The sequence below is a fragment of the Oncorhynchus mykiss genome, chromosome 9, assembly GCF_057628025.1.
Source record: "Oncorhynchus mykiss isolate SJ-2025 chromosome 9, ASM5762802v1, whole genome shotgun sequence".
In the NCBI taxonomy this organism is placed as follows: domain Eukaryota; kingdom Metazoa; phylum Chordata; class Actinopteri; order Salmoniformes; family Salmonidae; genus Oncorhynchus; species Oncorhynchus mykiss.
The window spans coordinates 3511464-3530328 of record NC_143030.1 but is presented as its reverse complement, the minus strand read 5'-3'; the positions used below and the strand labels follow the sequence as shown (position 1 = coordinate 3530328).

At 32.8% G+C, this 18865-nt stretch overlaps 1 protein-coding gene across 1 annotated transcript in view; it reads right to left on the bottom strand.

Moving 5' to 3' along the window:
• The window catches only part of kif1ca (kinesin family member 1C, a), a 109019-nt gene that overhangs the window by 34336 nt on the left and 55818 nt on the right, over window positions 1-18865 (bottom strand). Inside the window, exons 10-13 of the mRNA XM_090183304.1 lie at window positions 17101-17179; window positions 14670-14818; window positions 13877-14127; window positions 9944-10023 (exon numbers count right to left, since the gene is read on the bottom strand). Of these exons, the coding sequence (XP_090039430.1) occupies window positions 9944-10023; window positions 13877-14127; window positions 14670-14818; window positions 17101-17179 (559 nt within the window). The remainder of the gene's footprint in view (window positions 1-9943; window positions 10024-13876; window positions 14128-14669; window positions 14819-17100; window positions 17180-18865) is intronic.

Sequence of the window (18865 nt, the reverse complement as noted above, 5' to 3'; positions counted from 1 at the left end):
ATACAACATCTATAATACAACATCTATAATACAATACAACATCTATAATACAACACCTATAATACAACACCTATAATACAATATCTATAATACAATACAACATCTATAATACAATACAACATCTATAATACAACACAACATCTATAATACAATACAACATCTATAATACAACACAACATCTATAATACAATACAACATCTATAATACAATACAACATCTATAATACAACACCTATAATACAACACCTATAATACAACACCTATAATACAACATATATAATACAACACCTATAATACAACACCTATAATACAACACCTATAATACAACATATATAATACAACACCTATAATACAACACCTATAATACAACACCTATAATACAACACCTATAATACAACACCTATAATACAACACCTATAATACAACATATATAATACAACACCTATAATACAACACCTATAATACAACACAACATCTATAATACAATACAACATCTATAATACAATACAACACCTATAATACAACACCTATAATACAACACCTATAATACAACATCTATAATACAACACAACATCTATAATACAATACAACATCTATAATACAATACAACACCTATAATACAACACCTATAATACAACACCTATAATACAACACCTATAATACAACATATATAATACAACACCTATAATACAACACCTATAATACAACACCTATAATACAACATATATAATACAACACCTATAATACAACACCTATAATACAACACCTATAATACAACACCTATAATACAACACCTATAATACAACATATATAATACAACACCTATAATACAACATATATAATACAACACCTATAATACAACACCTATAATACAACATATATAATACAACACCTATAATACAACACCTATAATACAACACCTATAATACAACATATATAATACAACATCTATAATACAATACAACATCTATAATACAACATCTATAATACAACACCTATAATACAACATCTATAATACAATACAACATCTACAATACAATACAACATCTATAATACAACACCTATAATACAACATCTATAATACAATACAACATCTACAATACAATACAACATCTATAATACAACACCTATAATACAACATCTATAATACAATACAACATCTATAATACAACATCTATAATACAACACCTATAATACAACATCTATAATACAATACAACATCTACAATACAATACAACATCTATAATACAACACCTATAATACAACATCTATAATACAATACAACATCTACAATACAATACAACATCTATAATACAACACCTATAATACAACACCTATAATACAACACCTATAATACAAAACAACATCTATAATACAATACAAAATCTATAATACAAAACAACATCTATAATACAACATCTATAATACAATACAACATCTATAATACAACATCTATAATACAATACAACATCTATAATACAATACAACATCTATAATACAACATCGATAATAAAACATCTATAATACAATACAACATCTATAATACAATACAACATCTATAATACAATACAACATCTATAATACAATACAACATCTATAATACAACATCGATAATAAAACATCTATAATACAATACAACATCTATAATACAATACAACATCTATAATACAACATCTATAATACAACATTTATAATACAATACAACATCTACAACACAGCATCTATAATACAACATCTATAATACAATACAACATCTATAATACAATACAACATCTATAATACAATACCAAATATATAATACATCTATAATACAATACAACATCTATAACACAACATCTATAATACAACATCTATAATACATTACAACATCTATAATACAACATCTAAAATACAATACAACATATATAATGCAACACAACATCTATAATACAATACAACATCTATAATACAACATCTATAATGCAATACAACATCTATCATACAATACAATATCTATATTACAACATCTATAATACAATACAACATCTATAATACAATACAACATCTATAATACAATACAACATCTATAATACAACATCTAAAATACAATACAACATATATAATACAACACAACATCTATAATAAAATACAACATCTATAATACAATACAACATCTATATTACAACATCTATAATACAATACAACATCTATAATACAATACAACATCTATATTACAACATCTATAATACAATACAACATCTATAATACAACATCTAAAATACAAAACAACATATATAATACAACACCTATAATACAATACAACATCTATAATACAACATCTATAATACAACATCTACAATACAACATCTACAATACAGCATCTATAATAATACAACATCTATAATACAATACAACATCTATAATACAACATCTATAATACAATACAACATCTATAATACAATACAACATCTATAATACAATACAACATCTATAATACAATACAAAATCTATAATACAATACAACATCTATAATACAATACAACATCTATAATACAATACAACATCTATAATACAACATCTATAATACAATACAACATCTATAATACAACATATATAATACAATACAACATCTACAATACAATACCAAATATATAATACATCTATAATACAATACAACATCTATAATACAACATCTATAATACAACATCTATAATACAATACAACATCTATAATACAACATCTATAATACAATACAATATCTATAATACAATACAATATCTATATTACTACATCTAAAATACAATACAACATCTATAATACAATACAACATCTATAATACAACATCTATAATACAATACAACATCAATAATACAACATCTATAATACAACACAACATCTATAATACAATACAATATCTATATTACAACATCTATAATACAATACAACATCTATAATACAACATCTAAAATACAATACAACATATATAATACAACACAACATCTATAATACAATACAACATCTATAATACAACATCTATAATACAATACAACATCTATAATACAATACAATATCTATATTACAACATCTATAATACAATACAACATCTACAAATACAACATCTATAATACAATACAATATCTATATTACAACATCTATAATACAATACAACATCTATAATACAATACAACATCTATAATACAACATCTAAAATACAATACAACATATATAATACAACACAACATCTATAAAACAACACAACATCTATAATACAACATCTACAATACAACATATATAATACAACACATATAATACAACATCTATAATACAATACAACATCTATAATACAACATCTAAAATACAATACAACATATGTAATACAACACAACATCTATAATACAATACAAAATCTATAATACAACATCTACAATACAACATCTACAATACAATACAACATCTATAACAACATCTATAATACAATACAATATCTATATTACAACATCTATAATACAATACAACATCTACAAATACAACATCTATAATACAGTACAATATCTATATTACAACATCTATAATACAATACAACATCTATAATACAATACAACATCTATAATACAACATATATAATACAACACAACATCTATAATACAATACAACATCTATAATACAATACAACATCTATAATACAATACAACACCTATAATACAACACCTATAATACAACACCTATAATACAACACCTATAATACAACATATATAATACAACACCTATAATACAACACCTATAATACAACACCTATAATACAACATATATAATACAACACCTATAATACAACACCTATAATACAACACCTATAATACAACACCTATAATACAACATATATAATACAACACCTATAATACAACATATATAATACAACACCTATAATACAACACCTATAATACAACATATATAATACAACACCTATAATACAACACCTATAATACAACACCTATAATACAACATATATAATACAACATCTATAATACAATACAACATCTATAATACAACATCTATAATACAACACCTATAATACAACATCTATAATACAATACAACATCTACAATACAATACAACATCTATAATACAACACCTATAATACAACATCTATAATACAATACAACATCTACAATACAATACAACATCTATAATACAACACCTATAATACAACATCTATAATACAATACAACATCTATAATACAACATCTATAATACAACACCTATAATACAACATCTATAATACAATACAACATCTACAATACAATACAACATCTATAATACAACACCTATAATACAACATCTATAATACAATACAACATCTACAATACAATACAACATCTATAATACAACACCTATAATACAACACCTATAATACAACACCTATAATACAAAACAACATCTATAATACAATACAAAATCTATAATACAAAACAACATCTATAATACAACATCTATAATACAATACAACATCTATAATACAACATCTATAATACAATACAACATCTATAATACAATACAACATCTATAATACAACATCGATAATAAAACATCTATAATACAATACAACATCTATAATACAATACAACATCTATAATACAATACAACATCTATAATACAATACAACATCTATAATACAACATCGATAATAAAACATCTATAATACAATACAACATCTATAATACAATACAACATCTATAATACAACATCTATAATACAACATCTATAATACAACATTTATAATACAATACAACATCTACAACACAGCATCTATAATACAACATCTATAATACAATACAACATCTATAATACAATACAACATCTATAATACAATACCAAATATATAATACATCTATAATACAATACAACATCTATAACACAACATCTATAATACAACATCTATAATACATTACAACATCTATAATACAACATCTAAAATACAATACAACATATATAATGCAACACAACATCTATAATACAATACAACATCTATAATACAACATCTATAATGCAATACAACATCTATCATACAATACAATATCTATATTACAACATCTATAATACAATACAACATCTATAATACAATACAACATCTATAATACAATACAACATCTATAATACAACATCTAAAATACAATACAACATATATAATACAACACAACATCTATAATAAAATACAACATCTATAATACAATACAACATCTATATTACAACATCTATAATACAATACAACATCTATAATACAATACAACATCTATATTACAACATCTATAATACAATACAACATCTATAATACAACATCTAAAATACAAAACAACATATATAATACAACACCTATAATACAATACAACATCTATAATACAACATCTATAATACAACATCTACAATACAACATCTACAATACAGCATCTATAATAATACAACATCTATAATACAATACAACATCTATAATACAACATCTATAATACAATACAACATCTATAATACAATACAACATCTATAATACAATACAACATCTATAATACAATACAAAATCTATAATACAATACAACATCTATAATACAATACAACATCTATAATACAATACAACATCTATAATACAACATCTATAATACAATACAACATCTATAATACAACATATATAATACAATACAACATCTACAATACAATACCAAATATATAATACATCTATAATACAATACAACATCTATAATACAACATCTACAATACAACATCTATAATACAATACAACATCTATAATACAATACAACATCTATAATACAACATCTATAATACAATACAATATCTATAATACAATACAATATCTATATTACTACATCTAAAATACAATACAACATCTATAATACAATACAACATCTATAATACAACATCTATAATACAATACAACATCAATAATACAACATCTATAATACAACACAACATCTATAATACAATACAATATCTATATTACAACATCTATAATACAATACAACATCTATAATACAACATCTAAAATACAATACAACATATATAATACAACACAACATCTATAATACAATACAACATCTATAATACAACATCTATAATACAATACAACATCTATAATACAATACAATATCTATATTACAACATCTATAATACAATACAACATCTACAAATACAACATCTATAATACAATACAATATCTATATTACAACATCTATAATACAATACAACATCTATAATACAATACAACATCTATAATACAACATCTAAAATACAATACAACATATATAATACAACACAACATCTATAAAACAACACAACATCTATAATACAACATCTACAATACAACATATATAATACAACACATATAATACAACATCTATAATACAATACAACATCTATAATACAACATCTAAAATACAATACAACATATGTAATACAACACAACATCTATAATACAATACAAAATCTATAATACAACATCTACAATACAACATCTACAATACAATACAACATCTATAACAACATCTATAATACAATACAATATCTATATTACAACATCTATAATACAATACAACATCTACAAATACAACATCTATAATACAGTACAATATCTATATTACAACATCTATAATACAATACAACATCTATAATACAATACAACATCTATAATACAACATATATAATACAACACAACATCTATAATACAATACAACATCTATAATACAATATAACATATATAATACAACATATATAATACAATACAACATCTATAATACAATACAACATCTATAATACAACTTCTATAATACAATACAACATCTATAATACAATACAACATCGATAATACAACATCTGTAATACAATACAACATCTATAATACAATACCAAATATATAATACATCTATAATACAATACAACATCTATAATACAATACAACATCTATAATACAACACAACATCTATAATACAACATCTATAATACAATACAACATCTATAATACAATACAACATCTATAATACAATACAACATATATAATACAATACAACATCTATAATACAATACCAAATATATAATACATCTATAATACAATACAACATCTATAATACAACATCTATAATACAACATCTATAATACAACATCTATAATACAACATCTATAATACAATACAATATCTATATTACAACATCTATAATACAATACAACATCTATAATACAACATCTAAAATAGAACATCTATAATACAACATCTATAATAGAACATCTATAATACAATACAATATCTATATTACAACATCTATAATACAATACAATATCTATATTACAACATCTATAATACAATACAACATCTATAATACAACATCTAAAATACAATACAACATATATAATACAACATCTACAATACAATACAACATCTATAATGCAATACAATATCTATATTACAACATCTATAATACAATACAACATATATAATACAACATCTACAATACAATACAACTTCAATAATACAACATCTATAATACAATACAACATCTATAATACAATACAATATCTATATTACAACATCTATAATACAATACAACATCAATAATACAACATCTATAATACAATACAACATCTATAATGCAATACAATATCTATATTACAACATCTATAATACAATACAATATCTATAATACAACACCTATAATACAATACAACATCTATAATACAACATCTATAATACAACATCTACAATACAACATCTATAATAAAATAGAACATCTATAATACAACATCTATAATACAACATCTATAATACAATACAACATCTATAATACAATACAACATCTATAATACAACATCTAAAATACAATACAACATATATAATACAACACAATATCTATAATACAATACAACATCTATAATACAACATCTATAATACAACATCTATAATACAATACAACATCTATAATACAATACAATATCTATATTACAACATCTATAATACAATACAACATCTACAAATACAACATCTATAATACAATACAATATCTATATTACAACATCTATAATACAATACAACATCTATAATACAATACAACATCTATAATACAACATATATAATACAACATCTAAAATACAATACAACATATATAATACAACACAACATCTATAATACAATACAACATCTATAATACAACATCTACAATACAACATATATAATACAACATATATAATACAACATCTATAATACAATACAACATCTATAATACAACATCTAAAATACAATACAACATATGTAATACAACACAACATCTATAATACAATACAACATCTATAATACAATACAACATCTATAATACAACATATATAATACAACACAACATCTATAATACAATACAACATCTATAATACAATACAACATCTATAATACAACATCTATAATCCAATACAACATCTATAATACAATACAACATCTATAATACAATACAACATCTATAATACAACATATATAATACAACACAACATCTATAATACAATACAACATCTATAATACAATACAACATCTATAATACAACATATATAATACAACATCTATAATACAATACAACATCTATAATACAACATCTACAATACAACATCTACAATACAATACAACATCTATAATACAATACAACATCTATAATACAACATCTATAATACAATACAACATCTATAATACAACATCTAAAATACAATACAACATATGTAATACAACACAACATCTATAATACAATACAACATCTATAATACAACATCTACAATACAACATCTACAATACAATACAACATCTATAATACAACATCTATAATACAACATCTACAATACAACATCTATAATACAATACAACATCTATAATACAACATCAATAATACATCTATAATACAATACAACATCTATAATACAACATCTATAATACAATACAACATCTATAATACAATACAACATCTATAATACAACATCTATAATACAACATCTATAATACAATACAACATCTATAATACAATACAACATCTATAATACAACATCTATAATACAATACAATATCTATATTACAACATCTATAATACAATACAACATCTATAATACAACATCTAAAATACAACATCTATAATACAATACAACATCTATAATACAATACAATATCTATATTACAACATCTACAAATACAATACAACATCTATAATACAATACAACATCTATAATACAATATATACAATACAACATCTACAATACAACATCTATAATACAATACAATATCTATATTACAACATCTATAATACAATACAACATCAATAATACAACATCTATAATACAATACAACATCTATAATGCAATACAATATCTATATTACAACATCTATAATACAATACAACATCTATAATACAACATCTACAATACAACATCTATAATACATCTATAATAAAATAGAACATCTATAATACAACATCTATAATACAATACAACATCTATAATACTATACAACATCTATAATACTATACAACATCTATAATACTATACAACATCTATAATACAACATCTATAATACAAAATCTGTAACACAATACAACACCTATAATTCAACATCTATAATACAATACAACATCTATAATACAACATCTATAATACAACATCTACAATACAATACAACATCTACAATACAACATCTACAATACAACATCTATAATACAACATCTACAATACAATACAACATCTACAATACAACATCTACAATACAACATCTATAATACAACATCTATAATACAACATCTATAATACAACATCTATAATACAATACAACATCTATAATACAACATCTATAATACAATACAACATCTATAATACCATACAACATCTACAATACAAAAAACCACTCTGTTCTCTCCCTCTCCTCCTCTCTAGCCTTCACTCTCCCCCTCTCTCACCTCTCATGTCGTATAGATTCAGTCTTCCTCAGTTTCTCCTCCCATGTCTCGTTCAGCTCAGCAATGATCTTCTCAGTCTCCTAGACAACCCATCAGAACCCAGAATCAGACACAGTAAACTAAACTAGTAGACTATTAGAGACAGAAGTCTAGGACAGTAAACTAGTAGACTATTAGAGACAGAAGTCTAGAACAGGAAACTAAACTAGTAGACTATTAGAGACAGAAGTCTAGAACAGTAAACTAAACTAGTAGACTATTAGAGACAGAAGTCTAGAACAGTAAACTAGTAGACTATTAGAGACAGAAGTCTAGAACAGTAAACTAGTAGACTATTAGAGACAGAAGTCTAGGACAGTAAACTAGTAGACTATTAGAGACAGAAGTCTAGAACAGTAAACTAGTAGACTATTAGAGACAGAAGTCTAGAACAGTAAACTAGTAGACATTAGAGACAGAAGTCTAGGACAGTAAACTAAACTAGTAGACTATTAGAGACAGAAGTCTAGAACAGTAAACTAGTAGACTATTAGAGACAGAAGTCTAGAACAGTAAACTAGTAGACTATTAGAGACAGAAGTCTAGAACAGGAAACTAAACTAGTAGACTATTAGAGACAGAAGTCTAGGACAGTAAACTAGTAGACTATTAGAGACAGAAGTCTAGAACAGGAAACTAAACTAGTAGACTATTAGAGACAGAAGTCTAGGACAGTAAACTAGTAGACTATTAGAGACAGAAGTCTAGGACAGTAAACTAGTAGACTATTAGAGACAGAAGTCTAGAACAGTAAACTAGTAGACTATTAGAGACAGAAGTCTAGAACAGTAAACTAGTAGACTATTAGAGACAGAAGTCTAGAACAGTAAACTAGTAGACTATTAGAGACAGAAGTCTAGAACAGTAAACTAGTAGACTATTAGAGACAGAAGTCTAGAACAGTAAACTAGTAGACTATTAGAGACAGAAGTCTAGGACAGTAAACTAGTAGACTATTAGAGACAGAAGTCTAGAACAGTAAACTAGTAGACTATTAGAGACAGAAGTCTAGGACAGTAAACTAAACTAGTAGACTATTAGAGACAGAAGTCTAGAACAGTAAACTAGTAAACTATTAGAGACAGAAGTCTAGGACAGTAAACTAGTAGACTATTAGAGACAGAAGTCTAGGACAGGAAACTAGTAGATTATTAGAGACAGAAGTCTAGGACAGTAAACTAAACTAGTAGACTATTAGAGACAGAAGTCTAGAACAGTAAACTAAACTAGTAGACTATTAGAGACAGAAGTCTAGGACAGTAAACTAGTAGACTATTAGAGACAGAAGTCTAGGACAGTAAACTAAACTAGTAGACTATTAGAGACAGAAGTCTAGAACAGTAAACTAGTAAACTATTAGAGACAGAAGTCTAGGACAGTAAACTAGTAGACTATTAGAGACAGAAGTCTAGGACAGGAAACTAGTAGATTATTAGAGACAGAAGTCTAGGACAGTAAACTAAACTAGTAGACTATTAGAGACAGAAGTCTAGAACAGTAAACTAGTAGACATTAGAGACAGAAGTCTAGGACAGTAAACTAGTAGACTATTAGAGACAGAAGTCTAGGACAGTAAACTAGTAGATTATTAGAGACAGAAGTCTAGGACAGTAAACTAAACTAGTAGACTATTAGAGACAGAAGTCTAGAACAGTAAACTAGTAGACTATTAGAGACAGAAGTCTAGAACAGTAAACTAGTAGACTATTAGAGACAGAAGTCTAGGACAGTAAACTAGTAGACTACTAGAGACAGAAGTCTAGGACAGTAAACTAGTAGACTATTAGAGACAGAAGTCTAGAACAGTAAACTAGTAGACTATTAGAGACAGAAGTCTAGGACAGTAAACTAGTAGACTACTAGAGACAGAAGTCTAGGACAGTAAACTAGTAGACTATTAGAGACAGAAGTCTAGGACAGTAAACTAGTAGACTATTAGAGACAGAAGTCTAGAACAGGAAACTAAACTAGTAGACTATTAGAGACAGAAGTCTAGGACAGTAAACTAAACTAGTAGACTATTAGAGACAGAAGTCTAGGACAGTAAACTAGTAAACTATTAGAGACAGAAGTCTAGGACAGTAAACTAGTAGACTATTAGAGACAGAAGTCTAGAACAGGAAACTAAACTAGTAGACTATTAGAGACAGAAGTCTAGGACAGTAAACTAGTAGACTATTAGAGACAGAAGTCTAGAACAGTAAACTAGTAGACTATTAGAGACAGAAGTCTAGGACAGTAAACTAGTAGACTATTAGAGACAGAAGTCTAGAACAGTAAACTAGTAGACTATTAGAGACAGAAGTCTAGGACAGTAAACTAGTAGACTATTAGAGACAGAAGTCTAGGACAGTAAACTAGTAGACTATTAGAGACAGAAGTCTAGAACAGTAAACTAGTAGACTATTAGAGACAGAAGTCTAGAACAGTAAACTAGTAGACTATTAGAGACAGAAGTCTAGGACAGTAAACTAGTAGACTATTAGAGACAGAAGTCTAGGACAGTAAACTAGTAGACTATTAGAGACAGAAGTCTAGAACAGTAAACTAGTAGACTATTAGAGACAGAAGTCTAGGACAGTAAACTAAACTAGTAGACTATTAGAGACAGAAGTCTAGAACAGTAAACTAGTAGACTATTAGAGACAGAAGTCTAGGACAGTAAACTAGTAGACTATTAGAGACAGAAGTCTAGAACAGTAAACTAGTAGACTACTAGAGACAGAAGTCTAGAACAGTAAACTAGTAGACTACTAGATACAGAAGTCTAGGACAGTAAACTAGTAGACTATTAGAGACAGAAGTCTAGAACAGGAAACTAAACCAGTAGACTATTAGAGACAGAAGTCTAGAACAGTAAACTAGTAGACTATTAGAGACAGAAGTCTAGAACAGTAAACTAGTAGACTATTAGAGACAGAAGTCTAGGACAGTAAACTAAACTAGTAGACTATTAGAGACAGAAGTCTAGAACAGTAAACTAGTAGACTATTAGAGACAGAAGTCTAGGACAGTAAACTAGTAGACTATTAGAGACAGAAGTCTAGAACAGTAAACTAGTAGACTATTAGAGACAGAAGTCTAGAACAGTAAACTAGTAGACTATTAGAGACAGAAGTCTAGAACAGGAAACTAAACCAGTAGACTATTAGAGACAGAAGTCTAGAACAGTAAACTAGTAGACTATTAGAGACAGAAGTCTAGAACAGTAAACTAGTAGACTATTAGAGACAGAAGTCTAGAACAGGAAACTAAACCAGTAGACTATTAGAGACAGAAGTCTAGAACAGTAAACTAGTAGACTATTAGAGACAGAAGTCTAGGACAGTAAACTAGTAGACTATTAGAGACAGAAGTCTAGAACAGTAAACTAGTAGACTATTAGAGACAGAAGTCTAGAACAGGAAACTAAACCAGTAGACTATTAGAGACAGAAGTCTAGAACAGTAAACTAGTAGACTATTAGAGACAGAAGTCTAGGACAGTAAACTAGTAGACTATTAGAGACAGAAGTCTAGAACAGTAAACTAGTAGACTATTAGAGACAGAAGTCTAGGACAGTAAACTAGTAGACTATTAGAGACAGAGGTCTAGGACACTAAACTAGTAGACTATTAGAGACAGAAGTCTAGGACAGTAAACTAAACTAGTAGACTATTAGAGACAGAAGTCTAGAACAGTAAACTAGTAGACTATTAGAGACAGAAGTCTAGGACAGTAAACTAGTAGACTATTAGAGACAGAAGTCTAGGACAGGAAACTAGTAGATTATTAGAGACAGAAGTCTAGGACAGTAAACTAAACTAGTAGACTATTAGAGACAGAAGTCTAGAACAGTAAACTAGTAGACATTAGAGACAGAAGTCTAGGACAGTAAACAGATATGGTTCATACCTCCAGTCTCTCAGCCACCTCCTCTTTACTGATGGTCTCAACAAGCTCCTCCCCTTCAGCAAAGTCCGCCGTCATGTGATCAGTCATGTGATCAGCATCTCCGTCAGGTGTGGAGTCTTCGTCAGGGGCGGAGTTAGAATCTTGGGCAGGGTTCTGTGGGGCTTCTGATTGGCCGTTAGCGGTGATTGGCTGGTGGGTTGGCAGGCCTGAGGGGGAGGAGCCCAGAGCACTGTTGTTGTTCACCTCTCCACCTGAGAGAGACAGAGATAGACAGATAGCGATAGAGAGATGGGTCAGAGCTCTGTGTGTTTGTTACTTGTTATAGCCAGTAGTTCAGACAGCCCCTGTAAGAACAGCAGTGTTTGTTACCTGTTACAGCCAATAGTTCAGACAGCCCCTGTAAGAACAGCAGTGTTTGTTACCTGTTACAGCCAATAGTTCAGACAGCCCCTGTAAGAACAGCAGTGTTTGTTACCTGTTACAGCCAATAGTTCAGACAGCCCCTGTAAGAACAGCAGTGTTTGTTACCTGTTACAGCCAATAGTTCAGACAGCCCCTGTAAGAACAGCAGTGTTTGTTACCTGTTACAGCCAATAGTTCAGACAGCCCCTGTAAGAACAGCAGTGTTTGTTACCTGTTACAGCCAATAGTTCAGACAGCCCCTGTAAGAACAGCAGTGTTTGTTACCTGTTACAGCCAATAGTTCAGACAGCCCCTGTAAGAACAGCAGTGTTTGTTACCTGTTACAGCCAATAGTTCAGACAGCCCCTGTAAGAACAGCAGTGTTTGTTACCTGTTATAGCCAATAGTTCAGACAGCCCCTGTGAGAACAGCAGGTCTCTCAGTCTGTTGACTTCTTCTTTCAGTTCTCTGATCAGTCTGGCGTTGGGGTCCTCATTGATTATAGCATTACACCTGATCTGCTTGGCACGGTCCGCATACCTAGAGAGAGAGACACATGGAGACTGAAAGTTATATTAGGAAAATTAGAACTTTGCAATCTGAATATTTTCCTTGGTGCCCCAACTTCCTAGTTAATTACATTTACCTGATTAGTTAATCACGTAATAACAATTACAGAGAATTGATTTGATAAACTAACCGTCTTCAGTTTAATGATGCCAAAGACACGTGGAGACCGAGAGACAAGACACGTGGAGACCGACAGACACGTGGAGACCGACAGACAAGACACGTGGAGCCCGAGAGACAAGACACGGAGACCGACAGACACGTGGAGACCGACAGACACGTGGAGACCGACAGACAAGACACGTGGAGCCCGAGAGACAAGACACGTGGAGACCGAGAGACAAGAAACGTGGAGCCCGAGAGACAAGACACGGAGACCGACAGACACGTGGAGACCGACAGACACGTGGAGAACGACAGACAAGACACGTGGAGACCGAGAGACAAGACACGTGGAGCCCGAGAGACAAGACACGGAGACCGACAGACACGTGGAGACCGACAGACACGTGGAGAACGACAGACAAGACACGTGGAGACCGAGAGACAAGACACGTGGAGACCGAGAGACAAGAAACGTGGAGACCGAGAGACAAGACACGTGGAGACCGACAGACATGTGGAGACCGACAGACAAGACACGTGGAGACCGAGAGACAAGACACGTGGAGACCGACAGACACGTGGAGACCGACAGACAAGACACGTGGAGACCGACAGACATGTGGAGACGACAGACAAGACACGTGGAGACCGAGAGACAAGACACGTGGAGACCGACAGACACGTGGAGACCGACAGACAAGACACGTGGAGACCGACAGACAAGACAAGTGGAGACCGACAGACACGTGGAGACCGACAGGCACGTGGAGGCCGACAGACAAGACACGTGGAGTCCAACAGACAGGCACATGGAGACGAGAGACAAGACAAGTGGAGACCGACAGTCAAGACACGTGGAGTCCGACAGACAGGCACATGGAGACGAGAGACAAGACAAGTGGAGACCGACAGACACGTGGAGACCGACAGACACATGGAGACCGACAGACAGGCGCGTGGAGACAGACAGAAAGACACGTGGAGTCCGAGAGACAAGACAAGTGGAGACCGACAGTCAAGACACGTGGAGTCCGATAGACAAGACACGTGGAGACCGAGAGACAAGACACGTGGAGACCGAGACAAGACATGTGGAGACCGAGAGACAATACACGTGACCGACAGACAGGCACGTGGAGACCGCGAGACAAGACATGCGGAGACCGAGACACAAGACACGTGGAGACCGAAGGACAGGCACATGGAGACCGCGAGACAAGACACGTGGAGATCGAGAGACAAGACACACGGAGACCGAGACCGAGACACAAGACACGTGGAGACCGACAGACAGGCACGTGGAGACTGATAGACACATGGAGACTGATAGATAGACACATGGAGACTGATAGATAGACACATGGAGACTGATAGATAGACACATGGAGACTGATAGATAGACACATGGAGACTGAAAGACAGACACATGGAGACTGATAGACAGACACATGGAGACTGATAGACAGACACATGGAGACTGATAGACAGACTGATAGACACATGGAGACTGATAGACAGACACATGGAGACTGATATAGACACATGGAGACTGATAGATAGACACATGGAGACTGATATATAGACACATGGAGACTGATAGATAGACACATGGAGACTGATAGACAGGCACATGGAGACTGATAGACAGACACATGGAGACTGATAGATAGACACATGGAGACTGATAGATAGACACATGGAGACTGATAGATACACACATGGAGACTGATAGACAGACACATGGAGACTGATAGACAGACACATGGAGACTGATAGACAGACACATGGAGACTGATAGACAGACTGATAGACACATGGAGACTGATAGACAGACACATGGAGACTGATAGACACATGGAGACTGATAGACAGACACATGGAGACTGATAGACAGACTGATAGACAGACACATGGAGACTGATAGATAGACACATGGAGACTGATAGATAGACACATGGAGACTGATAGACAGACACATGGAGACTGATAGACAGACACATGGAGACTGATAGACAGACACATGGAGACTGATGTGGAGGGTTGAATGGATGAGGGTTGAATGGATGAGGGTTGAATGGATGAGGGTTGAATGGATGAGGGTTGAATGGATAGAGACAGAGAGGGAGAGAGAGGAGATGTTTACCTACCTGAGTGTACTGAGTGTTTCTTCATAGTTAATGTCTGCTGGACTGAGAGCTGCTATCATCGCTGTCCTGGAGTTACCACCTGACACAGAGAGACAGGTTTATATATCACATATACCTCCCCTCCATCCATCCTCTGTCCTAAAGTTTCCACCTGACAGAGAGAGGTTAATATATCACATAGACCTCCCCTCCATCCATCCTCTGTCCTAAAGTTACCACCTGACAGAGAGAGGTTAATATATCACATAGACCTCCCCTCCATCCATCCTCTGTCCTAAAGTTAGCACCTGACAGAGAGAGGTTAATATATCACATAGACCTCCCCTCCATCCATCCTCTGTCCTAAAGTTACCACCTGACACAGAGACAGGTTTATATACCACATAGACCTACTTCACTCTCTCCATCTAGCTCCTCTCCCCTCCATCTAGCTCCTCTCCCCTCCATCTAGCTCCTCTCCCCTCCATCTAGCTCCTCTCCCCTCCATCTAGCTCCTCTCCCCTCCATCTAGCTCCTCTCCTCTCCATCTAGCTCCTCTCCCCTCCATCTAGCTCCTCTCCCCTCCATCTAGCTCCTCTCCCCTCCATCTAGCTCCTCTCCCCTCCATCTAGCTCCTCTCCCCTCCATCTAGCTCCTCTCCCCTCCATCTAGCTCCTCTCCCCTCCATCTAGCTCCTCTCCTCTCCATCTAGCTCCTCTCCCCTCCATCTAGCTCCTCTCCCCTCCATCTAGCTCCTCTCCTCTCCATCTAGCTCCTCTCCCCTCCATCTAGCTCCTCTCCTCTCCATCTAGCTCCTCTCCCCTCCATCTAGCTCCTCTCCCCTCCATCTAGCTCCTCTCCTCTCCATCTAGCTCCTCTCCCCTCCATCTAGCTCCTCTCCCCTCCATCTAGCTCCTCTCCCCTCCATCTAGCTCCTCTCCTCTCCATCTAGCTCCTCTCCTCTCCATCTAGCTCCTCTCCTCTCCATCTAGCTCCTCTCCCCTCCATCTAGCTCCTCTCCTCTCCATCTAGCTCCTCTCCCCTCCATCTAGCTCCTCTCCCCTCCATCTAGCTCCTCTCCTCTCCATCTAGCTCCTCTCCCCTCCATCTAGCTCCTCTCCCCTCCATCTAGCTCCTCTCCCCTCCATCTAGCTCCTCTCCCCTCCATCTAGCTCCTCTCCTCTCCATCTAGCTCCTCTCCTCTCCATCTAGCTCCTCTCCTCTCCATCTAGCTCCTCTCCCCTCCATCTAGCTCCTCTCCTCTCCATCTAGCTCCTCTCCCCTCCATCTAGCTCCTCTCCCCTCCATCTAGCTCCTCTCCCCTCCATCTAGCTCCTCTCCTCTCCATCTAGCTCCTCTCCTCTCCATCTAGCTCCTCTCCTCTCCATCTAGCTCCTCTCCTCTCCATCTAGCTCCTCTCCCCTCCATCTAGCTCCTCTCCTCTCCATCTAGCTCCTCTCCTCTCCATCTAGCTCCTCTCCCCTCCATCTAGCTCCTCTCCCCTCCATCTAGCTCCTCTCCTCTCCATCTAGCTCCTCTCCTCTCCATCTAGCTCCTCTCCCCTCCATCTAGCTCCTCTCCCCTCCATCTAGCTCCTCTCCTCTCCATCTAGCTCCTCTCCTCTCCATCTAGCTCCTCTCCCCTCCATCTAGCTCCTCTCCCCTCCATCTAGCTCCTCTCCTCTCCATCTAGCTCCTCTCCCCTCCATCTAGCTCCTCTCCCCTCCATCTAGCTCCTCTCCTCTCCATCTAGCTCCTCTCCCCTCCATCTAGCTCCTCTCCCCTCC